This window comes from Lichenostomus cassidix, chromosome 1 (genome assembly GCF_008360975.1).
Source record: "Lichenostomus cassidix isolate B80296 chromosome 1, HeHo_3.0, whole genome shotgun sequence".
Taxonomy (NCBI): domain Eukaryota; kingdom Metazoa; phylum Chordata; class Aves; order Passeriformes; family Meliphagidae; genus Lichenostomus; species Lichenostomus cassidix.
Genome location: NC_139479.1, coordinates 113,178,141 through 113,205,337, shown reverse-complemented (window position 1 = coordinate 113,205,337; position 27,197 = coordinate 113,178,141). Strand labels below are relative to the sequence as shown.

The 27,197-nt window shown below is 50.3% G+C and overlaps 1 protein-coding gene and 3 long non-coding RNA genes across 22 annotated transcripts in view; 2 read left to right on the top strand and 2 right to left on the bottom strand.

Annotated features, from left to right (window-relative positions):
- The window catches only part of LOC146445606 (uncharacterized), a 26,602-nt gene extending 11,586 nt beyond the window's left edge, over positions 1-15,016 (top strand). Inside the window, exons 8-10 of the long non-coding RNA XR_014855540.1 lie at positions 6,754-6,966; positions 12,716-12,843; positions 14,912-15,016. This is a non-coding gene — a long non-coding RNA (uncharacterized LOC146445606). The remainder of the gene's footprint in view (positions 1-6,753; positions 6,967-12,715; positions 12,844-14,911) is intronic.
- LOC146445603 (uncharacterized) overlaps positions 13,125-27,197 on the bottom strand; it is a 15,735-nt gene continuing 1,662 nt past the window's right edge. Inside the window, exons 2-10 of one of the 19 annotated variants that reach the window (XR_014855537.1) lie at positions 20,269-21,774; positions 19,675-19,794; positions 18,552-19,591; positions 16,270-16,396; positions 16,094-16,186; positions 15,690-15,838; positions 14,932-15,381; positions 13,461-14,036; positions 13,125-13,246 (exon numbers count right to left, since the gene is read on the bottom strand). Coding sequence is in view for 18 of the 19 variants with exons in the window: in XM_085077153.1 (XP_084933279.1) it covers positions 14,937-14,999; positions 15,074-15,381; positions 16,270-16,396; positions 18,552-18,644; positions 19,675-19,794; positions 20,269-21,033 (1,476 nt within the window). In the remaining variant the exon portion in view is untranslated. The other 18 variants (XM_085077171.1, XM_085077206.1, XM_085077222.1 and 15 more) reach the window with 18 other exon arrangements.
- LOC146445605 (uncharacterized) lies at positions 20,524-21,997 on the top strand. The gene is made up of 2 exons (XR_014855544.1): positions 20,524-20,564; positions 21,114-21,997. It is a non-coding gene; the product is annotated as an uncharacterized LOC146445605 (long non-coding RNA).
- On the bottom strand, positions 22,795-25,219 carry LOC146445604 (uncharacterized). The gene is made up of 2 exons (XR_014855501.1): positions 23,399-25,219; positions 22,795-23,313 (listed from the first exon to the last, which is right to left on the bottom strand). It is a non-coding gene; the product is annotated as an uncharacterized LOC146445604 (long non-coding RNA).

The following is a 27,197-nucleotide window of genomic DNA, read 5'->3' as shown; positions in this document are numbered from 1 at the left end:
GGTAATTTTTTGGGATGCGCATATATTCGGGCAAATATGGTAATTTTTCAGAATGCGCATATATTCTGGTAAATGCGGTAATCTTTAGGGATGCGCATATATTCTGGCAAATATGGTAAATTTTGAGACGCGCATATATTCTGGCAAATACGGCAATTTTTGGTGATGCATATATATTCTGGCAAATATGGTATTTTTTCAGACGCACATATATATTCTGGCAAATACGGTTTTTTTTTTTGTGGCACGCATATATTCTGGCAAATACAGTGATTTTTTTTGAGGTGCGCATATACTGGTAAATGCGGTAAATTTTGGGGCACGCATATATTCTGGCAAATACGGCTTTTTTAGTATGCACATATATTCTGGTAAATACGGTACATTTTTTGGGATTCATATATATTCTGGTAAATGCGGCAATTGTGGGGGTGCTTATATTCTGGCAAATACAGTAATTTTACCGCATTTACCCGAATGAAAGTGCACATCAAAAAAATCATTTACCAGGATCTATACTTGCCCCAAAATTACCGCATTTACTAGAATACATGCGCATACAAAAAAAATTACAGTAGTGTCCAGAATAATGTGCATCCAAAAATTACTGTATTTACCAGAATATATGTGCGCCCCAAAAATTACCATATTTACCCGAATATAAGTGCATTCAAAATGTTTGCTGCATGTGCCCGACTATTGGGGGGGGGGGGGAATTACCGTAAATAACAGAATTTAAGCACGCACCAAAAGTTACCGTACATAAGTGAATTTGTGCGTGCATGAAATTTTTATACGCCAATCTCCTGGGGATCTCGATCTGGATTTGTCTTTTCTCCCACTTCTCCTTGGTTTGGGGGTGCAGTGCAGCCCTGCCCTGTGTATGTCCTAGAAGTTGTTTTGTTGTTAAAAATGTATTTGATATTCTGCAATATTTCTCTGGAACTCGATTAAAAAGAATAAAACCAAATCGATGTGGTTTTAATGGATCCATTTACCGTGGTTAATTAAAGCAACTCATTGAGAAGGGGGTTGAGCACTCCTCGGTTGGAGCTGGCAGCTCTTCGTTGTTGTCTCTTCATTATTTTAATTTCTTTGAATTGTTTCTTAAGCAATTACAGCAATTAAGGTACACAATGAGAACAGCATTCCTGCCCTGCTGGATTGGGAAACCCAAGGGCCAATTCCTTGGAGAGATCGAGGGGTGGGGAGCTGAGCCTCAGGCTGGGTTCTGTCAGTGGGAATTCAGTGTGGGGAGAGGGGAGACTCCCCAAACAGGTTAAAGCCAATTCTGCTGGGTTTGGGTGCCTCCACCCCAAAAAACGATCCTGGTTAAAGGGGCCTTGAGGAAGGAACAGGACGTGCTGGGGAGGCTGTGCTGGAGCCCCCAAACCCTGGTCAGGGATGGTGGGCAGTGCCAGGTGCACAGGGACACAACAAAGGGGCTGTGCTGGGACCCCCTGGATTCCAGCCAGGAGTGCTGGCTGGTGTCACAGCTTTGGGATGCTGCCTAATCTGGAGAGTTTTCCCATGATTTTCTTTCGTGCTCAGCACTTGGCATTTCACAGTCCCACAGGCTGAAAATCCCATAGGAGCAGCTGGAATCACAGGCGATCACACAAAAGCCAGTCCGGGATCAGAAAGGAGCTGTTGCACAGATTGACTATTCCCAATGTGTTTCAAATTTAAAGCAAAACACTGCCCGGGTCCTCCACACGCCTCCTCCTTCCCCGACAACATAGCCTTTAATTTTGGGGTTTCTCTATGAGAATTATCTGCCTACGCCAGGTGAAAAATATTTTAAGAACTCCCCCGGTGCTGCAGGGACGGGCAGGGGTTGGGGGGTCCCGGGGCCGCAGCCGGAGCAGGAGCGGCAGCCGCCGGGCTCGGTCCCAGCGCCCGTCCCGGAGCGGCTCCTCCTGCCCGCGGCGATCCCGGGCCCCATGCCAGCCCCAGTCGCGCCCCGGTGCCTCGGCCCCGGGACCCCCGGCGCAACACGGGCAGGACCCGAACCCCGCAGCCCCGGTGCCGGTGCAGGGAGCGGCCCCGATGCGGCCCAGGTGAGCGGGGCGGGGCCGCGGGCGATGGTGCTGTCCCGTACCGGGCAGGGCGGGGCCGGGGCTCGGGGCGGGGCCAGGGCTGTGCCAGGCGGGGTCGGGCGGCACGGGAGGCGCGGCTTCAGGGGCGGGGCCCGGACCTGGCTCAGGTGTGCGGGTCTCCAGTGCGGCTGCGCGGGGCGGGGCCCGGACCTGGCTCAGGTGTGCGGGTCTCCAGTGCGGCTGCGCGGGGCGGGGCCGAGGTGATTTAAACCCTGGAAATCACGTCGGCCGCCATTTGCTCTCCGAGAGCAAGGCGCGGGCGGGAGCTCCCTGTCCGTGCTCCCCGCTTCTGCCTCCCCCTCTGCCCCCCCCCCTTCCCTCTTCTACCTATTCCCCTTCTTCCTTCCTCTTCCCTCTCTCCTCAAACCTTCCCTTCTTTGCCCAAACACGAACCCCCACCCCTCCTTCCTCTTCTACCTATTCCCCTTCTTCCTCCCTCTTCCCTTCCCTCTCCTGTCTTCCCTTCTTTCCCCAAACACGACCGCCCCAACCCTTTGTCCTCTTCTATCTATTCCCCTTCTTCCTCCCCTTCCCTCTCCCCTCAGACCTTCCCTTCATTCCCCAAACACGACACCCCCACTCCTCCGTCCTCTTCTACCTGTTCCCCTCCTTCCTCCCTCTTCCCTTCCCTCGCCCCTCTTCCCTTCTCTTCTTTCCCCAAACACAACCCCCCCACCCCTCCGTCCTCTCCTGTCCCTACTCCTCTACCCCTTTTACTCTCCCTCCTCTGTCCACCCTCCCTTCTTCCCCGACCCGACCTTTCCCGTCCCCTCCCGTTTCACTCCGCACCCTGACCCCTCTCCCTACCCATCCTAATCTTCTGCTATTCCTCCTCATTCCCCGTCCTCCCCTCTCCTTCTCTCCCCACCTGCCTTCGTCCTTGTCCCACCCTGACCACCCTCTCTGCCCCCTATCCCCTTCCTCCATCCCCCTCTCTCCCTCTTTTCCCCACAGCCGCGGGGCTGGGGGCGCCGGAGAATAAAGCCCAGAGGGCCGGAGCCCGGCGCCCCCCGCCCTCGCTGGAGCCCCCCACACGGGCTGTGCCCGCACTGGGGGCTCCCCGGGGGGGGTCAGGGTGGGCCCCCTCCTCAGGAGGGGGTCCGAGGGTGGGTGGGCCTCCTCCTTAGGAGGGGGTCCCTGGGGGTGGGGGCTGGGGTTAGGAAGGGCCCCCTCTTTAGGAGGGGGTCCTGGGGGTTGGGAGGGCCCTCCCGGGAGGGGGTCCCTGGGGGTCGGGTGGGCCCCTCCGGGGAGGGGAGGGGAGGGGTGGGGACTGCCCCCTCCAGTCCCCGCCCCTTCCCCGGACCCCTCCTCCGGAGGGGACCCGCCCCGGTCCCCTCCCCGGGACCCCCTCCCCCGGACCGGGGCCCTGGGGGAAGCAGGGGGGGTCACGTCACTCTGCAGCGTGAACACACACACACAGATCACCGGTCAAACAAACGGCCTTCCCCCTCTGCCCCTGGGCCCCGGTCCGGAGGAGGGGGTCCCGGGGAGGGGGCCGGGGCGGGTCCCCTCCGGAGGAGGAGGTCCGGGGGAGGGTGGGGACTGGAGGGAGGGGAAGCCCCCTCCGCCCCCTCCCCCGGACCCCCCTCGGAGGCCCACCGACCCCCCAGGACCCCTCCTCCGGAGAGGGGCCCCTCTCCCGCCCCCCCCGGGACCCCCTCCTAAGGAGGGGGCCCCCCTAACCCCCAGCCCCGACCCTCCCGGGGAGCCCCAGTGTGATGTGGGGGAAGCCGGAGCCCCGGCGGTGTCGGGCGGTGCTTGTGAACTGCATGGGGGGACCCGCCGAGCGGGCCCGGCCCCGTGTGGGGGTTCCAGGGAGGGAGGGGGGCGCCGGCTCCGGCCCTCTGGGCTTTATTATTCCCCGGCGCCTCCAGCCCCGCGGCTGCGGGGAAAGAGAGAGGGGAACGGAGGACGGGAACAGGGGAGCAGCGGGGTTGTCGGGGTGGGTGGGGGGCTCGGAGTGTGCGGGGGGAGTGGGCAGAGGGAGGTGTGGGGGGAGAAGGAAGGACGGGGAGGATCGAAGGCAGGTGGGGGAGAAGGAGGGGGAAGGTGGCATGGAGAAGGGGCACGGGGAGCCGCAGTGCGGGGAGGGGGAAGGAAGGGTGGAGGTAGGAGAGGGATAATTGCGGGCAGGTGAGGGGAAGGGGGGGAAGGGGAGCAGGGACAGGGGGCAGCCGGGGTGTGGGGGGAAGGAATGGTGGAAGGAGGAGAGGGAGGATGGAAGCGTAGGGTAGCGCTGGGCTGTGTAGGGGGATAGGGATGGGGGGCCGGGGGAGACGGCCCGGGGGGAGGGAGGGGAGGGCTAGGGGGGAGAGGGAGGGGGGGGGTTGGGGGGGGGAGGGAGTAGGGGGTAGGGGAGGGGAGGAAAGGGGGGAGAAACGAGAGGTATAGGAGAAGAGAAGTATAGAAGAAGGGAAGTATTAGAAGAAAAGAGGCACAGAAGAAAAGAGATATAGAGCCCGGCCCGGCAGCAACCTCCCCCGCCGAGCGCCGAGGGGCAAATGGCGACTGACCCACTTCCCGGGGTTTAAATCGTCTCGGCCCCGCCCCGCGCAGGCGCTCTGGGGCCCCGCGCACCTGTGCCGGCCCCACCTTCCACACCTGTGCCGGCCTCACCTTCCACACCTGTGCCGGCCCCGCCCCGCCCCGCCCCGCCCCGCCCATAAATCCCGGCGCATTCACGCCTGCTCCGTTTCGCGCGGCAGATGCTCATCTCGGGATGCGGTGGGACCCTGGCTCGGTGCGCTGCGTGCAATTTCGCATCGGGGGCTGTTCTCGGCGCTGCAGGGAGCCCGAGGCGCTGAGGTGGGGCCGGTACCGGGATCCGGGCCCGGGAATTCGGGTCCGGGTCCTGCCGGCGTCTGATGGGGATCCCGGGCGGAGCCGGTGCTGCCTGGGCGGGCGGGGTGCGGGTCCCGGGGCCGGAGGACCGGGGCTGGGGCTGCGATGGGGACCGGGATCGCCGCGGGCGGGAGGAGCCGCTCCAGGACGGGCGCTGGGGCCGAGCCCGGCGGCTGTCGCTCCTGCTCCGGCTCTAGCTTGCGCCGGGCTGGGGTCCCGCCGGGGCTCTGGGCACTGTCCCGCTGCGGCCGCGAGGAGCCGGGGCTATGCCGGTGTCGATCCCGGCAGGACGGCGGCTCTTTCCCGGAGCAGGCGCTGGGTCGCGGCTGGAAGCGGACGGGGCGCGGGGACTGCCCGTGTCCGGCCCGGAACCCGCCAGGTGCCGCCGCTCCCTCAGCGCCTCCTGTCCTGAAGGGCGCCGCCTGGCGGACACGCAGCGACGGCACGAGCGCGGGGTCTCCCACTCAGCAGGGCAGGGGCGGCCCTGCAGCCCCCGGTGCGCGCTCCCGCCGCGGCCAATGCAGCCCCCGGTGCGCGCTCCCGCCGCGGCCAATGCAGCCCCCGGTGCGCGCTCCCGCCGCGGCCAATGCAGCCCCCGGTGCGCGCTCCCGCCGCGGCCAATGCAGCCCCCGGTGCGCGCTCCCGCCGCGGCCAATGCAGCCCCCGGTGCGCGCTCCCGCCGCGGCCAATGCAGCCCCCGGTGCGCGCTGCCACCCCGACCCACCCGCCCCCGGACAGAGCAGCGCCCGCCTTCTCCTTTCCCCCGCCGCGCCCCCGGGGGGCTCCTGCCCACCGCAGCCCCGCGGCCCGAGCGGGGCTGCATCGCCGCGGGCGGCAGGAGCCGCTCCGGGCCGGGCGCTGAGTTCCGCGCTGCCGCTCCCGCTGGGCTCGCTGCGGGACTGGCGCCCCGCCGGGGCTCGCTCTGCTCCAGCTGCTCATCACACACCTGCCGCCCGAGACCCTGATGCTCTCCCTCCTCTCCCCGCCCATTTTTCTGTGGCTCGCACCCTCCAATGGAAAAACTACTGGCTTTCAAAAGGCAGTGAAAACTGTACACTCTTTATTGCCAGAGCACAGGAGCTTCTGATGTGGAAAGGATCAAGTCCAATGAGGAGAAGTGACTGGGTCATCTGAACTCAGAATCCTGGCATTCTCAGCACGCTGCTCCAAGCACATGAGTCAATCTCAGGGTCATGAGGAAGGTCCTGCCTGGGATGAGAGTGGCTGCTGCTGCTAACAAGGTAATTCCTATGCAAACGCTAGTGCTTTACACACCAGCCCCTAAAATAGCTCTAGGGCAGACATAGCTGGCACCTGACATGACAGCACAAAACTTTTCCAATAACCTTGATTTCCTGCCCTTTCCAGGATTTACTCAACAGCTATCAAGGTGGTCATGCAATGTGCCTTTACAGGGAGAAATAAGCACGACGAGTCCTGAGCGTTCACTTGGTCCATTGGCAGAAGTGCTTCCGGAGAGTGTCAGAGCTGGTCCCACCTGCAGAGGGGAGTTTCCTGCCGGTGAGTGTTTCCAGCCCAAAATGACGGCAGCTGCTGAGGCTGGGGCTGCTTTTCAGACCCAGAGCTAGACAGAGCCCTCGGGAACTCCTGCTCACTGCCAGGAATGTTCCTTGGTGTTTCGTCCTTGTGTCCTAGCTGGCTGGGAATGCAGGGTGGGAGAAGGTCGGGAGCCACAGAAGCACCTCTTGTCCTTCATATTTCCAGGGGAGGAGCTGTGCCTGCAGGGTCCTGCCTGTGGCACACAGCATGCAGAACACACGTCCCGGGGTTGGGCACTGGGATGCCTGGGCAGCGCTCTGATGGACACAGATAAAGGGCTGCCTGCAGCTCCTCGGCCATGGGCTGCTCTGATGAGAGATGCTTCACCCCAGGCAGACCCCACTGACACCCCAAAAATACTCCAAGGAACAGCTGGCACTTGGGAATGTCAGCATGTTGTGTTTGTGGAGAGGTTCAGACAGCAACTGCTGGTGCCAACCTCCCGGAGCTCCCACACAGCTGCCAGGTACGTCTGTGGCAGGACACCCCCCTCCCCCTTCTCTCTCTCCCTGATCAGTCCCAGGAAATGGATGGCTCAACTTAGGTTGATAGCCTATTCAACAGCTACCTGGTGCTGGTGACTGAAAGTCTGAAAAGACACTCCCCTGTGGAATGCAGAGAGAACGTGAGGAAATTTTCAGTGACTACAAATACACACTTTTATCCTATAAAAAGCTCACGAAATCTCAGAAAGTAGAAGCTTTCTACATGGACATTGGTGCCTAAAGTAAAGCTTTCTCCCCTGAGCTTGGACGCAAGCTCTGTGGTTACTTCCCGAGGGATTGGGTGAGGACATTGATGTATCCCCAGCTCCAAAACTGGATTTGGTAAGATCGAGTTTCCTAAATTGTATTATTCCGGCAAACTTATAGGTACCTTTCTTAACTTGCATTTCAGCTAGCTCAAGCAAGCATGTCTTCACTTGCATTATAGTTCAAGCAAACATTTCTTGCACTTTTAACTATTTTTATAGTTCAAGCAAGGTTTTACCCCATAATTGCATTTTTAACTATTGAAGTGTTGCAATTATGTATTCATTGTGTGTTTATGTGTGTCAATCTGTTCTATGTGTATGTTTGTTATGTTCTGTGTCAAATAAATGGTATTTTTAGACAAATCGGCCAGATATCAAAGAATCTTGTGAACGGGACTAAGTCTTGGGGAACTAGCTATCTTAAAGTCTGTCAAACTGCAATAAAACATAAAACTCCTGTCTCCCATGCAAGACATAATTGGCGTAGTCGGCAGGATGTCTGGCAAACGATTTAAGAAATTAACAGCTAAAGAGCTAACATCTTATTTTACAGAGGCACAAAATTCACATAGCTATGAGTAACTCTCTCTATTGTGCAGTATATAAGTGTCTAGCTTCTTTGTTCTGTTATCTCTTGCGTCTAATAAACCACTTTATATGAAACCTAAATCAACCATCATTAACTTGCAAAATGACACTGGGTTTAGAGAATGCTGGTCATTCTCTCTAAATAGATTATCTGCCGATTGCCAAAGGCCTAGGCAATCAGCAAAAAAATCTATCAGCCCTCTGTCTATAAGCAAGATGTGTAACAATTACTAGTAAAGAACTTACCAAAAACACAGATGTTACACTCTGCCAATCAGAAACTGGCTTAAAGTGAGAAAAATCCATGATAAAATTACATGAAGCACAAAACTTGCTAAAAATTAATTAATCTCTCATGTACTCGCTTTATATCTAAGAATTGCATGTAATCAGCAAACAAAAATGATAAAAGAAATTCCAGAGTTAATAACACCACCTGGGAATAAAATTATGAAATTCAGAAAGACTCTGATAAAATTAATGATTCAAATGTTGAATTGAATCCTTACAAAAGCATAAAAACCCCTATCTCTAAAAAAGGAAAAGAATCTCTTTAGCTCAAACAGTGTGGGGGGGGAAGCGGAGAAACAAACTCCTCCATTTCAAAGAAAAAGAACTCTAAGCAAAATTCCAACCCTCTCTCCCCCCATCTTTTTCTCTCTCTCTCTCTCTCTCACCCATTCCTACATACCTTTCACAAACCTCTAATTCCTAAATTTACTCTTATTTCTTCTCGTATATTATCAATGTGCTTTAAAATCTCTGGCGTGTGTATGCAGTGTGTGTGAAAATGTATAAAATTAAATCATGTCGACACGTATCTGGGGGACGCCCGTATGATATAAAAAGTGTGAGATGAGAGTGAAGTGAGAATGAGTGTGAAAAAACGCCTTTTAAATGCTACATCTTTCTGTATACCTCTAAAATCCTTTTAAAAACTCCTGTGCCCTTTTGTGCTAAATTTTAGCAGTTGCAAAGCTAAACATGATTTCTTTTTGCTTTACCTGTTTGGTTTAAAAGTAAATAATCTGGAACGTTTCCCCCACAAGGGCTATTCCGGGAACAGCCAAGGCTAAGTTTTAAAATGCAAATGAGCCATTGACAAGACAAACAAAGGGCAACTAGAAGCCCCTTCTTAGTAGAGGAAAAGCTGCAAAACCAGTTTTCCTGTCCTGTCTTCATTTACATACTAAAACCAGAGATATCTCTCTCTCTACATTGCAAAAAAAAGGCAAGCAAAAGAAAAAAAAAACCCACTGCAACATGTATTTTAAACTCTTAAGATCAGAGTTGTTTTGTTTTAAACTAAAAAATATACTAAGTAATTGAAAGCTATCTAATCAAAGAAGAAAACCCAAAAAAGTATATAATTGATTAATTAGCAATTTTAAATTAGTACCACATAGAAAATTGTGAGCAAAAATTAACACGCAAAGAAAAAAAGAGAATTTAGTTTTACTAAAAATCTAAATTGTTGTTTCTACAAACTTCAGTCCTAACAAACCCTGTAAGTTTGTGAGATAATAAATTTAATAAATAATTGAGTAAAAAATGAATTAAATTAATGTAACTAACCACAACTATATCACCTTATATATCAAAATAAAACTTAATAAATAATTTAGAGTAAAATCTCTAAAACATCCAACAATTATGTTTTTTTCCAAACAAGGCCAGATCCAGTAAAACCTTGCAAACAAATAGTCCTGACTTACCCCAAATTCTAAGGTAAAAACTGTATAGTTTACTAATGCTTCAGCCAAACATATTAATATTGTATATGAAAATACAGAGCAGTGACTCTGAATATTGAATATGAAAGAAAGTGAAAAAAGAAAGCTTTAGAAAGTGCACAAGTAAAAGAATTAAAAGCTGTGTGCTAGCAGTAAAGAAAGGAGCAAAGAAAGTGTGTGTGGACTTTTGTACTGGGCGAGCTAGAGTTGCAAAGTAGTTGTATCAGTAGCAAATACTAAATAGCAGGTAAATGAGAAAAACAGTTTGGCAGAAAAGAGATTGAAAGTAGCTACTAGCTGAACCTCGAAATCTAAAAAATCCAAATAAACTGAGTTAAAACGCATCCAAATGACCACACATTACAATAATTTTGAAAATCTATCCCAAATTGGGATTGTACCAATGATGCTAACAAATGCTCGAGGGCCCATGGCCTAAGTAGCTGCTGATTCTTATAGCCACAAGCATAAAATCAGTTCCCAACGGGTGTTTCCCCCATAACAAATCTAGTTTTACTCAGAGCAAGACTCTATTTCCTCGCAAACCACCCCTGCACTGCCCCCGTCTGACAGCAGTGAAAATAGCGACGTGTTTGCAACTACAGGCCAAAAGGGAGAACAACAATTCTCAAGAAAACATATCTACTATTACTTAAATTGTACTGATTTCATTGCTCTATTAACCTTAAATGTTTAAGTATACTTTCACCAGAGAAAAGCTAGGTGTACCTGAATAAGAAAGAAAAGCTACTCAAGCAACAAGAAAAGAAATCTCTTCAAGCAGCGAGAAAAGCCGTTCACTACCTACACAACTAAAGAAATGAATTAAACCTCCTAAACTCCTGCAAGCGAAGAAGCCAACTCCAGACAAAGAAACCATACTGGACTGCATAGTAACTAATGTATTTACCGTAACTGAAATATTCATTGTAATATTGTTTACATTTTTCTTATGCTTACAAGTTATTATTTACAGTAATGCATTATGGCTAATCAGCCATCTCAACAAAATTCTAACAAAACGCTAATAATTGTTAAAGCCTCTGTATATACAGATGTCTAAGAACACCAAAAGTAGCTTCACACCAAAAAATGAAGTTACCTAAATGTATCTGTAAAATTATAGTAAAAATCTATTCCAAGTGTCATTCATATCTAAACATAGCTAAGACAAGCATGTTAACCACAAACTAGTGTGCCTATTCCAAACAATATAAAACACTACTAGCTTTGTAAAAATAAAGCTAAAAGAACTTTCTAATATCAATGTTCATTAATGATATAGAAATTGTATACCAAAAAATTTGCAAAAATTAGAACCAACAAAAATATATAGATCAAATGATGACCATCTTCTCTAAAAAGAAAAACCTAAAAAAGAAAACCTTATTTAGTACTATTGGAGTACTAAATGATTCAATGATCTTATTATCTCAAATAATATTTTATGTGTGTATATATATATATCTTATCTAATTTCTGCAAATATTACCTAAGTATATCTATGACTCTGATTGTCACAGTGAGAAAAATTTCATCCTAAAATATAACTCAAATTACAAAATCAATTTTGATTCTCCCAAAATAAAATATCAATTCCCAAATGGAAATTATATTCCAAATAATTAAAACAATTAATTTTAATTACATCTTTAACTCCCCTGAGACAATCAAATCAATTAATATGTGTATGTGTATTCCTTTAAACTGTTGTAAAATTGTCTAACATTTAACACGTTAAGCAAAACCAGGTGGAACACTGAAGAAAAAGACTGAACTAAAGAACACAAAAGAAGTAAAAGAATCACCAACCATTGACTAAACTCTTGCAGTAACTACTATCAAAAAACTGTCTTCACAAACTCTTCCTCATTCCTGATTTGCATCACATCCTCCTATGACCTTAAGATTCAAGTGGTGAAAATAATCTACCCTACATGAACTTATATCAACATAACTAACTTGTTAAATTGTCTCCAATTACTACGGACATTCTGAAGTTAATGTCTTATTTTATGATCTCTTAGTTGTTACTACTAATGTTTCTTATATATATATATATTCTGTTACATAATCCACTACATAAACCCATAAACTAAAGCAACAGCAAATGCTTCCTATTAACATAGTCAAAGTTCCATTAAAGAATAATACAATTTAGAAACACAATATACACTAAAAATTTAACATATATTAAAAACATGAGTGCTTTTTATAGCATGGAGGCAAGACACACCTGCACTGTCACTTCATGATGTGAAAGTAGTGTCTTTGAGTCACAGGGGTGGATTGTGGCAGGACACCCCCCTCCCCCTTCTCTCTCTCCCTGATCGGTCCCAGGAAATGGATGGCTCAACTTAGGTTGATAGCCTATTCAACAGCTACCTGGTGCTGGTGACTGAAAGTCTGAAAAGACACTCCCCTGTGGAATGCAGAGAGAATGTGAGGAAATTTTCAGTGACTACAAATACACACTTTTATCCTACAAAAAGCTCATGAAATCTCAGAAAGGTAGAAGCTTTCTACATGGACATTGGAGCCTAAAGTAAAGCTTTCTCCCCTGAGCTTGGACGCAGGCTCTGTGGTTACTTCCCGAGGGATTGGGTGAGGACGCTGATGTATCCCCAGCTCCAAAACTGGATTTGGTGAGATCATTGAGTTTCTTAAATTGTATTATTCCGGCAAACTTATAGGTACCTTTCTTAACTTGCATTTCAGCTAGCTCAAGCAAGCATTTCTTCACTTGCATTATATTTCAAGCAAACATTTCTTGCACTTTTAACTATTTTTATAGTTCAAGCAAGGTTTTACCCCATAATTGCATTTTTAACTATTGAAGTGTTGCAATTACGTATTCATTGTGTGTTTATGTGTGTCAATCTGTTCTATGTTTGCATGTTTGTTATGTTCTGTGTCAAATAAATGGTATTTTTAGACAAATCGGCCAGATATCAAAGAATCTTGCGAACGGGACTAAGTCTTGGGGAACTAGCTATCTTAAAGTCTGCCAAACTGCAATAAAACATAAAACTCCTGTCTCCCATGCAAGACAACATCCCACCCACCCCCACTCCCTTCCCTTCCAGCCTGGGGACATCAGACATCAGCAGCATTAAAGCCAAGGCAATCTTCCCTCACAGAAATCAAATCCCAAGCAATAGCCCTTGGAGATGCCTTAAACAGAGTTGGATGAAGTTCTGTTTGGGTGAAGTTTGAAGTTTTTCAGGGAGCCAGCTGGAAGCACAGAACCCATGGAAAGCTTTCACAAGTGGGTCACACCAGAGGTGCACTGAAGGCACGGATGTGCATCCCTTTCCTCAGGGAGAAGAGCTTCCAGAGGGCCACTCCTGAGGCTCTCAAATGACATCAGCTTCTGCAGGGAGAGACATCCTCACCTGGGCACAGGGGCTGCCTCAGCACGGGCTAGGGGTGTGTCCGACCACCGCCTTCTCCTGCTTTCAAGTGTCAACTGGAGCCCGACCTCAGGGCGGGTGAAATCAGCTGAATTTCAGGCAACTCTGTCAAGTGCCCCCCAGGGACATTGCTGGGGCTGGGGGATGAGGGTTATAACTAGTAAACTCTGTGGAATACAAACCTCTCCTTGTCCCGATCCCAGAGCTTCCTTGGAACCTCTGCTGGCTCCTGACACGGCTGGCGTTAAAGCAGCAGCTCTGCATGGAAATATCCACACTCCATGGGGCACTGGGAGGTTATTCTAGCAGGAATTCAGCAGGGAATTCAGAGCTATGGCTATATTTCGTCTACACTAGTAAAGCTGATACTGAAACCCAAATCTGGGCCCCACACAGAGCACAATCTTTGTGCTGTGCTGTCAGTTAAAGCCCCTGGGCTGGGAAATTTCAGCAGCCAAACGTGTGGAATTACCTAAATCCCAGCAAGCAGCATCCCCCAAAGGGACAATCCAAGTGCCAGGGTGTGAGTGCTTGTGTCTTCCTGCTGCTGGCAGGACAAATTCTCCTCCACACGGCTGGCACTGGCTGGGTGGGAGCTGAGAGCAGGAGGGGTGGCAGAGGCGATCAGCTGCCCAGGAATTGCCAGGAGATGAGGCTGCTGGCATCTCATCGGAATCAACTGCAAACATTCTTTCCCCAGCAGAAGACAGGAGCCAAAGCAGATGCCTCCTGGCCAGGCTGGCAGGCAGCAGCTGGATCCACTCTGGCAGGAAACAGCCTGTTCCCGCCAGGAGCTCTGACAGTGCTTTTGCTACCAGCTCCTGAGCAGTGTCATGGCCACCAGGATGGAGGTCAAACCCAAATAAACCCCACAGCCCATGCACGGAATAATCCCAACAGAGAGATGCAGTGTTGTCATCCAAAGCTTAAAGATCTGTTAGAAATGCTATGACAACACTGCAATGAGATTCCCAGGGACCTTCTCAATGCTCTTGGTTCCATTGTTACGTCTTTCCAGTCCCTCAATGGGCAGCTTGTAGCATTTATCCTGGGATTCAGAGGTTGAACAGGGTTGGCTTTGGATTGACCTTCACCTCTAGTCCCACTCTGGGCAAACACAAACTTATTACCTTGTTTTTAACTAAAACTATTGTCAACCTTTAGATTATTTCAAGTTTTCCCTCCCAAAATTCCCCTACCTGTCCACTACTGATTCCCTCATTTTACTTCACGATACATTTTCTACCATGTAGCTTTTCTCAAGATTTACCCCCCAAGTTTTCCATCTGCTCACTACTCATGATCTCATTTGTACCTCAAAATGTTCATTCTCTGCCCTACAGATTATTTCCTGTGCTTTTCTTCCCCCCTAAATTTCCTACCATCCCACAACGGATTCCCTCACGCTACCTTACTCTGTTCATGTTCTCCCCTAGAGATTATCTCCCATTGAGCCACAACATTTTCCTGACATGCCCACTACTCATCACCTCATTTTTCCCTCAAAATGTTCGTTCTCTAAGACATTTGGTCAAGTTCTGCCTCCAAAATTTCCCCCACCTGTCTACTTTGGAGTACCTCGTTTTCACTCCAAAATATTCATTCTGTCCCCTACAGATTCCATTATCTCCCCATAAACATCACCTCAGCTTTTCCTCAAAAATATCCCCATACTCATTCCCTGTAGATTAACTGAGATCTTCCCCCAGCTCTGCCACGAATTCCCTCCATTTTGCCCCAAAGTGTCCATTCTGCTCCCCACAGGGGCCCTGGTGACACCAGCAAGGTCCCTTTGCCCCTCTGCAGCGCCTTTCTCCTGCTCCTCTGCTCACTCTCTCCGCTCTTGTCCCACATGCAGTGGCAGGAAAGGGGAAAGGTTTCACAAAACATTTCTGCAATTAATAATTATTTCCAGTTTCCCAGTGAGACAAACACAAACTCACAGTCATTAAGGCCTGGCTGTCCCCTGCAGTGAGAGCTCAGCACACATCCACAGAGGCAAGTCCAGCATCTGAAAGAAAGAAAGAAGAAAAAGGTGATTTCTTTTGTTTCAAAGTTATTTTAAGTTCTCAAACCCAAACCAACCTTTGCTCTCGATTTTGGTTGGGCGAATGGTGAGCGGTGGGCACAGGTCACGCCATTCATGCAGATGTCAGTGATGATTTCTAGGGGCAGAGCAGCTGATTTCCAAATTTCACAGCCTGCCCCATGCCTGATCTGCACAGGAGAAAACCTCTTCCATGAGGGGATTTCGCTCCATCCAATCCCATTTAGCCAGTCTGTTCCACGTGGATATTGCCAGGCTGGGGCTGCACAGGCAGATGCAGTTCTCAGCACTCTCTGCTCCAAAGACATTTCAGCTCCTTCGCAAACTGCCTCTGCCATGAGGTTTTCTGCAGGAGAAATCAAGGAATTGCTCATGGCAGGGTGGAGAGTAAGTTATCCCAGAGGGAAGTCCAAAAGAAGTATTCCTGTAAGAGCCTTTGGGACCTTCGGGGCTGAATTGGGACAGTGACACTCATTCCCTGCAGTGCAAATACACAACCGCTTCCAACACAAAGCAGACACTGTCAAGTGGGGTCTGACAGCACCACTTGGACAAACCTTGTTGTCAATTCTTCTTTTCACTGACTTTTGCCATCTAACTCTGAATCTCACAAGCCCAAAATCTCTGTCTGGCCACGTGGGAGCAAAAGGATACTCCCAGGGACGAGGCACATTCCCAGCAAGCACTCCCAACACAGCACAGAGGCACCACTGGAGCTCACGTGTGGGGCTGGGAAGGGCTGCCAGAGGATGCAGCACGCAGGAGAGGTGGCAGCGCCAGTGACAGCACCAAATTCCCACAGTCTGATGGCACAACAGAGAGACAAAGGCTAGCAATGCCCACAGGATGAGCAGGTTCAATTCTGCCCCCTGCAATGCCACATCCTGGCAGGAAATCTCCCGGGGAATATAAACTCTCAGAGTGTACAAAATGCAGCATCTGTCACCCTGATCCTGTTCAAACTCAGCGTGTGGGGCCAAACCACACCCCACCCCCCCCTCTCCCAAGGAAACATTGACCTGACCTGGGTCAGTGTCAAACACAGCCCCAGTTCTCACCTCCAACCTGCTCCTGGGGCTGCCACCACACTCCTGACAAGGTGGAGAAGGCCACTTTGGACAGGGCTCTCTCTGTGTCTCAGACGTTGGCAACTGCAGGCACCAAGGCAAGGACAGCCGAAACCAGGGCAGACCCCTCTGGATTTGCAACACTCTGGGGACAACTGGGAACTTACCCCACACCACAGGCAGGACAAGGGGCTCTCCAGTGCAGGCCGGCGAGGCTGGAGCACGCTGGGTTTTGCTGCTCAAATACCAAAGCTTTTGGCAAAAACAGGATGAGTTCAGTGTTTTTTCCTGTCCCTAGAGAGAGGAGAAAATGGAAATTAAGTGCCCTGTGGAAGACAAAGGCTCCTGGCTTTCACACTTCTCTTCTGGCTGCTCACTATAGGGGTTTTATCCATAATGAAAATTATGGATCCAAAAAATGAAAGATGATACCAAATAAGTGTCCCTTTTCAACGTTTTTTTCCTACTGTTTTCATACATAAAAAGGATGCCCATTTTCTCTTATTGCATTCTTTGCCCGATTTTAACAGAACCGTTTTCATCCCAGGCCCCACTTGTGAGTCATTCATGCCTTTGCCATCAGACTGTGGACAAAGGAGGAAAAGAATCTGTTCCACACGGGTGTCATCCAAAGGGGAACACCCCCTGTACCAACCCCAGCCTGTGCCAAGCATGCTGCCTCACTTTCGTCCATTCTGGATTCTGGCTCCAATCCAGTCTGAGTTTTCCCTTATTTTCTACAACTAGAAAAAAGAACTTGTCCTGGTCAGGGTGTAAGACCTTGAACTGCACATTGATCTGGGGGGCTGTGACTGGGATTTCAGCAGGGAATTCATTGTTTTCCAAAGCAAAACTATTCCGGGGAGCACCACCATAAAGTTGGGAGCTGCTACTTCACCACATGGTCAGCAAAAAAGAGAAAACACAAAATGCATATCTAAAAACCAGGATAAAATTATTCCTTCTGCTTTTAGCAGAACCAGAGCTAATTCTGCCCTGGTATGACACCACAGACCCCCACGTCAGACCCCCACAGAACCTTCAAAAAGCCAAAGCATGGGAGGGAGGGAGGGCGGGCACCCATAAGTGGCACAGATTAAAAAGCGTGCAGTTGGCAATTGAGGCACCTGTTAAGCCCTGGAGCCTCAGCTCCAGTGGTTTAATTCAAGCTCTGCCTCACCTGCTGGGGACTGCAAATACGTCCGGAGCCAAAAGCACCTTCCCAGGCCAGAGGGGTGTTCCTAAACCACCACCTCTGGGGAGCAAAGGGTTATGGCAGAAATGGAGTGAGAATTTATAATAATAATCATCATGTCATTGGGAAAGAGGAACAACGGAAGCAACAGTAATTCCAAGGGAGCAGGAGGGATGCACAGTTTTAAACAGGGTTTGAGTGAGGCAGCATCTCCTGGGATTTCTAAAGCACAGCTCCAGGTCTGGGATTACAGGAGCATTGCAAACTCCTGCTGTCCAATCCCTGGGTTTGCCTCCTGACAGTGCTCGGCACCTCAGGCACGTTTTGCTGCAAGTGCTCTGGAGCTGCTGCCTTGAGGGATTGGGAAAATGGGCATTGGACCCCTTCCCACAGGGCTGGCTCTGAGCTCTGGCTGGGGAAAGCATTTCGCACCTCTGGCATTTCAATAAAATCAGTTTCCATCATTTTGAAGATACACTGAATAAACCTTGGGCAGATAAAGAAACCTTTCTCCGTAAGAATAGCCCCAGGGAATACACAATTATTGCTATGCCTGGTCAAACAAACCAGCAGAGCCAGTTTTTGGGGAAGAGACTCCAGACTCGTCTCCCTTTCCTGGCTGTAAAACACTTGCAGAGACTTTGGAGTTCATATAAGCATGTCAGGATTTGGATACTTCATTTAAAACACATTCATACGCTAAGGAATTGGAAGCATCCGATTCGAGGCACATCCACTCATGCTTTAAGCCCCCTACCGCCAATGAATTTGGACCTTCTTTTGTTAGGAACACCCCACCTCTGTTTCTTTAGGGCTCTCCAGGTGGGAGATAAAATAAATGTGGACAAAAGTTCGGAATGCTTCCAAGTTCCCTGCTAGGAAACTACTCCAGCTCTCTGGTACTTCAGGCTGTTTTAAACACAGCCTGGCTCTTCATGGCTGCAGACTCTGAGCTACACAACTTGTGTGCTAGGAAGTAACAACAGCTGCGGTCTCATCCCAGCTGTACACAAAAACAGGGACTGGAGGCTGCATTTGGATGCACGTAGGCAGGTTTGGACCACTTCAGAAAGCTTCATTCCCTGTTTTTCAGAGATTCAATCTCTGAGGAAAATGAGCTTTTCACAAACGTCTCTTAAGGCGCATTAGAACCCGAGTAAGAAAATAGAATCAAAGCCTTTGTTCCATTGGCCTCATGCCCTGAATTCCAACAGGACAGACAGGTTCCTCTGCTTGGAAGGCAATGTCTCCTACCTGGACCTGTGCCTTCCCCAGCCTTTGGTGGCCACTGTCTCCATCCTCCCACACCTCCTCATCTTCCTTCTCAGCACGGTTGGCTTCCATAACCTGTGGAGCAAACACAGGGACAGTCACCAGCCTGCTCATCCCAATCCTGGGCAGCAGGGACAGACTGCTGGGACCCTCTGGATGGTCACCCCTCTGCTGGGCACCGTCCCTGCTCCGGAGTCCATTCCCATTCCTGGCTTGGCATCTCCTTTCAATGGGATGTTCAACCACAAACGTTTGCTCTGCTGGTTTTCGGGATGTCAGAGACTCCCCTGATGCAGCAGCAAAGCTCCTGTTCCCACACCCTTGGCTTCCCAAAGCCCTGCTGGGTGCCTGGACAGAGCAAAGGAAATGCTTCCATTCCTATTAGAAATCTCCTTCTGTGCCCATAAATCCACAGAAATTGTGGCTGCCCCATCCCTGGAAATGTCCAAGGCCAGGCTGGATGGGGCTTGGAGCACCCTGGGCTAGCAGATAGAATGGCAGGGGATGGAATGAGGTGATCCTTAAGGTCCCTTCCCACCCAAACCATTCTGGGATTCCAGGATGATTCCCCGATCTCTCCCTGCATTTATTTTGCATCCCTTCCTCTCAGATTCCAATTCCCAAACTGAGATGATTGGTTAAAGAAATCATTTAAAATTATTCCAGGAATAAAAAGGGGAATGTCAAACATACAGGAATTATTTCTACGCCCACCAAATTCTTAACTGAAAGCCTATTCCCTCATCTCTGTCCTTGTTTTCCTTTTCTGGAAAACGTTATGGTCCCACAGTTCCTCAGAGAGATCTTCTGGGATTATTGGAACGTTTACTCTCTCAGAGAGCCAGAACGGTTTACAACACTTGTTCCTCTGCGTTTTACCCTTAAACCAGCCTTCCCCCAGAACAGTGTTGTGGGAGAAGCCTGGAATTACTAGAAGTGGATCAGGTTCACCTTTTTTCCTCACTGTTTTCCAACTCTTTCCAAGTTCTTGGAATTACCCTCAAACAACGCCTAGAAAACTACTGTGAAAACATCAATCAGAGCAACATCTTGAAAAGAGAAAACCACATCCAACAGCAGCCAAAACAATCCCACTAATTCTCACCTGGTCCCCAGGTGCTCCTGCCAGAGCTTCCAACAGCCACTGCCGTTCCATGAGGGTGAGGAACCAGTTTTGGTGGTGTCCTTTGGGATGGGACGACAGTCCAGAGGGTCCTTGTGGTCCCTTCCGAGCCAAACCACTCTATAATCGGCACCTATCTCACCACAACCCAGCCGCCCCCCCACCGGGACCCCCTCCTCAGGAGAGGACCCCCCTAACACCCAGCCCCGACCCTCTGGGCTTCATTCTGCAGCGCACCGAGCCCCGCGGCTGCGGGGAAAGAGGGAGAGGGCAGGACGGGGGGAGAGAGGAGGGAGAGCAGAGGATGAGGAGAGGTAGGGAGGGGGCTCGGGGTGTGAAGGAAAGCGCGAGAGACAAAAGGAGACCAGGTGGGGGGAAGAGGAAGGGTTGACAGAGGAGGGGGAAAGGTAATAGAAGGGAATAGCGGGATAGGGACAGGAGAGGAACGAGTGTGGCGACGTCGGGTTTGGGGGCAGAGGGGAGGGGGAAAAGGTGGAGGTGGAAGAGGAATAGGGGGAGGAGGAAGGAGAGGGAGAAAGGGGGACAGGAGGGGAGGCCGAAGCCCCCGCGCCTCACCCGGGGAGCGCGGACAGGGTGCCGCCGCCTGCGCCTCGCGCTGAAGCGTAAATGGCGGCCGAGGCCATTTCCGGGGTGTAAATAACCTCGGCCCCGCTCCCCGCACCCGGGCTGGCCCTGCCCTTCCCACCCGTGCCGCCCCGCCCCGCCCCGCCGCGCCCAGCGATCCCGGCGCGTCCTCGCCTGCTGCGTTTCGCGCGGCAGATGCTCATCTCGGGATGCGGCGGGACCCTCGCTCGGTGCGCTGCGTGTAACTTCGCATCGGGGGCTGCTCTCGGCGCTGCGGGGAGCCCGAGGTGTTGAGGCGGGGCCGGTACCGGGATCCGTGCCCGGGGATTCGGGTTCGGGTCCTGCCCACGGCTGATGGGGATCCCGGGCGGAGCCGGTGCTGCCTGGGCGGGCGGGGTGCGGGTCCCGGGGCCGGAGGACCGAGGCGGGGCTGGGGCTGCGATGGGGACCGGCCCCTCCGCCCCCGGTGCGCGCTCCCGCCCCGACCCACCCGCCCCCGGACAGAGCAGCGCCCGCCTTCTCCTCTCCCCCGCCGCGCCCCCGTGGGGCTCCTGCCCACCGCAGCCCCGCGGCCCGAGCGGGGCTGCATCGCCGCGGGCGGCAGGAGCCGCTGCGGGCCGGGCGCTGAGTTCCGCGCTGCCGCTGCCGCTGGGCTCGCTGCGGGACTGGCGCCCCGCCGGGGCTCGCTCTGCTCCAGCCGCTCGTCACACCCCTGCCGCCCGAGACCCTGATGCTCTCCCTCCTCTCCCCGCCCATTTTTCTGTGGCTCGCACCCTCCAATGGAAAAACTACTGGCTTTCGAAAGGCAGTGAAAACTGCTTACTCTTTATTGCCAGAGCACAGGAGCTTCTGACGTGGAAAGACGCACAAGGCTCGTCAAGCTAATGATAAGAACTGATTGGCCCCTATGGGGATCAAACACAGAATCTGGTCTTAAGGAAGAACTGCTTTTGTGTAGAGCCAAAGGAAAAATCAAGTGCACTTAGAATACCCAGGGTTCTTATGGAGAAGACAGTGTGTACAGGGCCATGTCTGGTGTATGGTTTGAGATGATTCTGTAGCAGGTGGAGTTTGCCTGCTGCAAAAGGGCTGAGAGCTCTGACTTGGTGCTGACGACTTCAATACAGTGGAGGCACAAACACCAAGTGTTGCTTGCATTCCTCTGGAATAAAGATTGGGCTATTTTCCTGTATATTGACTGATAATAAAGCAGCCCTTGGACATGTGACTGAGCTACAGCAGTGCAAGGGACAGAGGTAAGAGAGGTGGGACAGGTTGAACAGAGACTTGGGGAAGGAAAGACCTGTGCCTTCTTTGGTCCATGAGGGTGGCAGGGGTGACATGTGGTTGGAGCAGCGCTCTGGAGAGTGCAGTGCAGGTTGTGTTGAAACTGGCCCAGGGGGCAAAAGAGCAGAGGAAAGAGAAATGATACATTCAGGTATTAAGAGCAGTTGTAATGCTATAGACGTTTTAGGGTAACATACAGGCCAGAGAAAGCTGTACATTGCTGAGAAAAAGCCAGTGAGATACTTGTGAAGAACCCAAAAAAAATATCAGCAAAAAGTAGAAAAGAACCACTTTAAGAAATGATATGTGGTGGTAAGAAAAGGTTTCAAAAGGTGTAAAAATCCCCTGAAAAGCCCTTCCGAAATTGTATCTCAAGACAGCTGTAAAAATGATGGAGAAACTGCTAATAAAGTGCTCAGAATGTGCTGAAAAAGCTTTCTGTGTTGCTGTGGTGATGGGTGGGGCTGGGCAGGTCTGTGGGCAGAGCAAATGGGCAGCGAGGGGCGTGGCTGTGGTCGCCTGAATGATGTCAGGGGCGGGGCAGGCAGGGGGCAGGGTGCAGGATGACAGCAGGGGTGGGGCAGCGAGGGGCGCCTTACACCAAAGGATGCTCGCTGTGCCCCAAGCTGCATCCGCTCCCCCTCGCTCTCCTTGCGGGAGCTGCAAACGGACAGCAATGGCTCCTGTTTCACTCTGCACCTGTGGCTGCTCCCTAAGTCCATCTGTTTGCACAGCTACATTGCTACAAACGTGCCACACTTCACATTCTGTGACACATCTGTATGTGCCATTTAAACACTCAGCTACTCTGTTTTCCTCTCACCAATGGAGACACTTCTCATTTCAAGCACAAAAGAAAAACCCTGTCCCTTTTTCTTACCATTAGCACTTCAGAGAGAACTTCATGCATTTTACTACAATTCATTAGGCAGGTCTATTCCCATGTCCACTCCGCTTGCTTAGAACTCCTTCCAACACCCCCTTATTTCTTTGCTCATGCACAACCCTCTTTTACAGGCATGATCACCGAGGCACAGGCTAATTCTCTGCACTGCGCGATTATAAATACTATATTTTTCAGTGTTATCTCTTCATTTGGTTTTACCTTGTTTTCTGTGATTTTGGAGAGCCTTGGGATTTTTAGCTTCTTTTCTTACTTGTATTTTTAACCTCCCTCCACTCTCTCCCTTGATTTCTCAAATAAAGAAATGAGTCATAGTTGGAGCCAGGTATATTGCATTGCATATTTATTTGTGCATTGGCACAAAAGGTTCACTCACAGAGGTAGTAAACAGGTTTGCTGCAAGACAGAAAATGTTTTGAAGATCTGTGCAAAAGGTGGCTTCCTACTGTGCTTCGCAACCATGAACATGCTTCACCTGGTGTCCCCACAACAGCCACCCATGCTATAACTGGGAACACCACAGTTCCACCATTCCCAGCACAGATGCAGATGGTGATCTTTAGTGAATTGTTTCTCCAGTGCCAAAAAACACATTAAAACACCAAGAAACTACAACCTCCTCACCGCTATTGAAGTACACCACATCTACACCTTTGGTTTGCAGCCCACTGGTCTCTGGCATCCTGGGCTGGGATATCCTGCCAGCGGACTGCCTACAATGCAAAATTGATGATGGCTGCAAGAGCTGCACCAGAAATTCACACCCAAACAAAAACTCATTCTGTCTGCTGGTCACCACTCACCTCACACACCGGACCTTAACTTCTAACAGTTGGCATTACTTCCTAAAGAATAAAACAAAAGGCAAAGAATAACCCTGTAACAGTGTCACCATTTCACCTTCCCCTGCCGAGACAAACAGTGACTGACCTTCCTGTGGGGACCCACTGAGACCCTCGCAGTTTGGGGCACTGTGCCACAGATTCAATCCATCTGCATCTGAAAGAAATTCATTAGAAAAGTCAAAGTGCTACATGGTAAGTTAACATCTTTGGGCAATCTAGAGATACCACCTACACTCTAACTACACCCTACAGCACAAATTTCAAGTCCCCGGGTGGCAACTCTCCCACAGATCACAAACACAAGGCCAGTGACTGGGGAGTGTGGGATGGTTGCAAAACTGTAGGCTCTACTGGCTAAGCCTCTCAACAAATCAACAGTACAGCCTGAGTCCTGTTTCACCTACATAGCAGACCCTGCAGCAGGGCAGAGCAGCTCCAGGCCAAACACACACACACACAGAGACATGAGACAGGACATGCAACAAGGGGACACAACAGTGAGAGAAAACTCTCAGTGAGATGACCGCAGTGATCAAGGAGATGCAACAATGAGAGAAAACTCTCAGTGAGATGACCGCAAAGATCAAGGGGATGCGGAATGAGATGACCCAGGTGAGACTGATGGTGAGCCAACCAGGCCCAAAGAACCCTGGCAGAAGATGCTAACACAATCACCTTAAGACAAGCTCACCAAAATGGCAAAGATGGAAGCCTGGGAATCACAAAGATAGGGAGAAGATTCTGACTGCACGTTCTTACAAGTCCTAGCCTGCGATAATGGATCACTGCCATGTACAGCTGTTGATACAGCTCAGAACAAGACCGTAAAAGGCATCTGACTCGATGCTTCCAAAGAGATGCAGAGACTCCGATGCACACCCGAGCTCGGGAGTTAAAGGTTCAAAGATATCGGCGCCAAGATGAGGAACAGGGAGATCAGAGATGGTAAGGACGGCCTGGTCTTTTTGATAATCCCCTCAAAGGGGTAAGGCAAAAGATGCAACACAAGACACACAAAAGACAGGGAACACACAGCAGACAAGTGACACAACATGCACCTGGACTGCTCTGCCCTGCAAACCTCTGCATTGTGATCAAAAGTCAGGCTCTCCCTTTATGTGGCCTAAGGGGCCCCTTTTTGGACATCCCCATCTCCAAAGCTAATGCAAAAATCCCTCCTGGAGAGTCCCAGCCGGGCACCCGGCTTCCATCCCCTCTGTGGGTAAAAGTGCTTGACTTATCTCTTGGACATCCGGGGATGTGAATCCGTGTCCGGTGACAAAGAATACCTCCTTGCCGTCCCGGAAATTCCTGCTGTTGCCAGGCTGCTCTCTCTTAGTCTGCGACAAAAAAGAACACCAAATATCAATGTATGAGTTAAGTGGCACATCAGCCAAAACCCGACAATCCTGCTACTTGCTGTCTCCTAAGAACGCCTGGCTCCTCAGGCCGCAGGCTCCAGGGGCACTCGGAGGCTGATGCTGTCATTGTGGGGTATACCTGGGTTCAGAAGAGACAAAGTGATGTGGCACTGCTGAATTTCAGTGGAACAACCCTCCTCCTCCCTACCTCCCTGACTCGCCGCAAATCCTGGCCCATTGCCAAAAGCTACCCAGATGGCACCTTCAAATGGGAAAGGTAACGGCTTCTTCACACAGTCCTGTAATCCTTACGGAAAGCTCACGAGGGCGGCAAACCAGATCCACCAGCTTGTCAGCGAGGGCCTTCAGCTCTGAGAGGTGAAATACAAGTGTACTGCCTAAAACACACAAACAACAATGGATGCTTAGAGCTTAGCACACTATTACATAGCACTCACCTAATAGTCACCCCATCCAAACACCCAGTCACCCAACTCACCTCTATTCCTTGGCATGCCGAGGGCAGCAGCAGCACCGGCTAAGAAACAAAGCCCAATACACACACTGAGACACTGAAAAACTGCAACCTATGCACTCCCGTTGAAATATGCCACATCTATACCTTCACTATGCAGTCAGTTGGTCTCTGTCATCCTGGGCCAGGACATCTTGCAAGCAGACCACCTAAAAATGCACAAATGACAATGGATGCTTGGAGCTGTGCCAGAAATTGAGACCCAAGCCACAGTAACTCATTCTGTCTGCTGGTCACTGCTCACCTCACTCCATTGACCTTGAATGCTGACATCCAGCATTAATTTCTAAAAATACAGGCAAAGAAAAATGCTCTAACAGAGCCACCAGTTACACCTCCCACAAAAAGGCCCTCCTAGGGGAAAAAGGGCAGAACAAAATGGAAAAGCACATACTGACGTAGGGTCCAAGAGCATCACATTTCTGTGGTTGTTTCCATCGGAAATCACTTGACCATGACCACTTTCCACAGGGGTCTCTGTTGTATTGGACCGGAGGTTTGAATGCTGCACACCACCTGTAAAACAAAAAAACATCACTTGTAACAAAAAAAAATCACCAACACAACTCCAGTAGTACCTAGTTCTGCTCAGGAATCAATATTCGCCTCCATTCGTGTGGGATTTACATCCTATTCCCCCACCTCTGCAAAAGAATTATTTGTCAAAGTCACCCAGACGCACAGGGAAAGCTTAACCCTTCCAAAGCTCTCATTTCTCAATGCAAAATGCCTGGGATCCAACAACAGCGTGCATTAAAACAAATGACTAACAAACTGCAAGATGCTGCTGTACCACTCCCTGCCATCTCCCCCAAACCCTGTGCATACACCAGCCTCGGTCGCTCCATCCTAGGTGTGGCTCAGGTGGCTAAGTGAAGTGACAGATTACTTGTCAAGCCTTCTCTCTACTCCACCTACCCCCCAGTCTATTCCACAGGGCAGAGCAGTTCCAGGCTAAACACTGACACAAACAACACATTATTCTACAAACAGTGCGGCGCAAGGATGATAAAAGAAAAAACCTCTCGGCAAGAGGAAAGATGGCAAGGATCGAGACGACACCAAAACAGACAGTGAACGGTACGGCGATGGTGGACAGAGGAGGCTCTAAGGAGCCGAAGACAAGATTGTAACAGAGCAACCTGTTACAAGAACTGTCAGTCACAAAGACCAAGATGGGTGTGACATAATGCCACATTCAGAATGCTCCGTGTATCCTCACAAGCCCTAAGATGTTACAACTCACACCTGGAAAGGATGGATGGCAATACAGCCAGGAACAAGGCCTCAAAAGATGTCTAACTACATACTTATAAGACGCAATTCCAAGATGCGGCCAAGACAACCGGTAAGAGAACAGATGATGTCGGCATCAGGCCGAGAAGCACAAATGTTCAAGAACTTAGAGATGACAGGGGATGCTTGCAATAAGGCCCTTGAGGGCAAAAGGCAGAGACAATTGATCCAAAAAATCCCAAAGACAAGGCAGACAACAAAAGACACCAGACAAGACAAGACAGACTGGAACTGCTCTGCGCTGTGCACCCTTATGGTTGCAATCAAAGTAAAGCTGCTGCTGCCTCTTGCTGTCCTGAGAGGTACATTAGAAGACATCTCTTGCCCCATGCTAATATCTAGATCCATCCCAGGAATTTCCAACCCACTATCCTGCTATCATCCCATCTCTGGGTTGTGACCCACAACTTATCTTTTGGATGATGGGCAATGTGAATCCATGTCAGACATAGAGTGAGTCTGCCTCGGCTCTCTCGGAAGGCCCTGTGATGGCAGGTTAGCTTCTTGCTAGCCTGTGATAAAGAAAACCAAAATCAATGCACGAGTTTAGTGGCACGTGGCACAAATCCCCACAATCCGGCTACTTGCCATCTCCTAAGTACTCCTCGGCCCTTGAGTCTCCAGCTTCATCCCCACTTGAAGGCTGTGGCTGATCATTATGATGAACACCTGGGTCAGTGAGAGACAGAGTT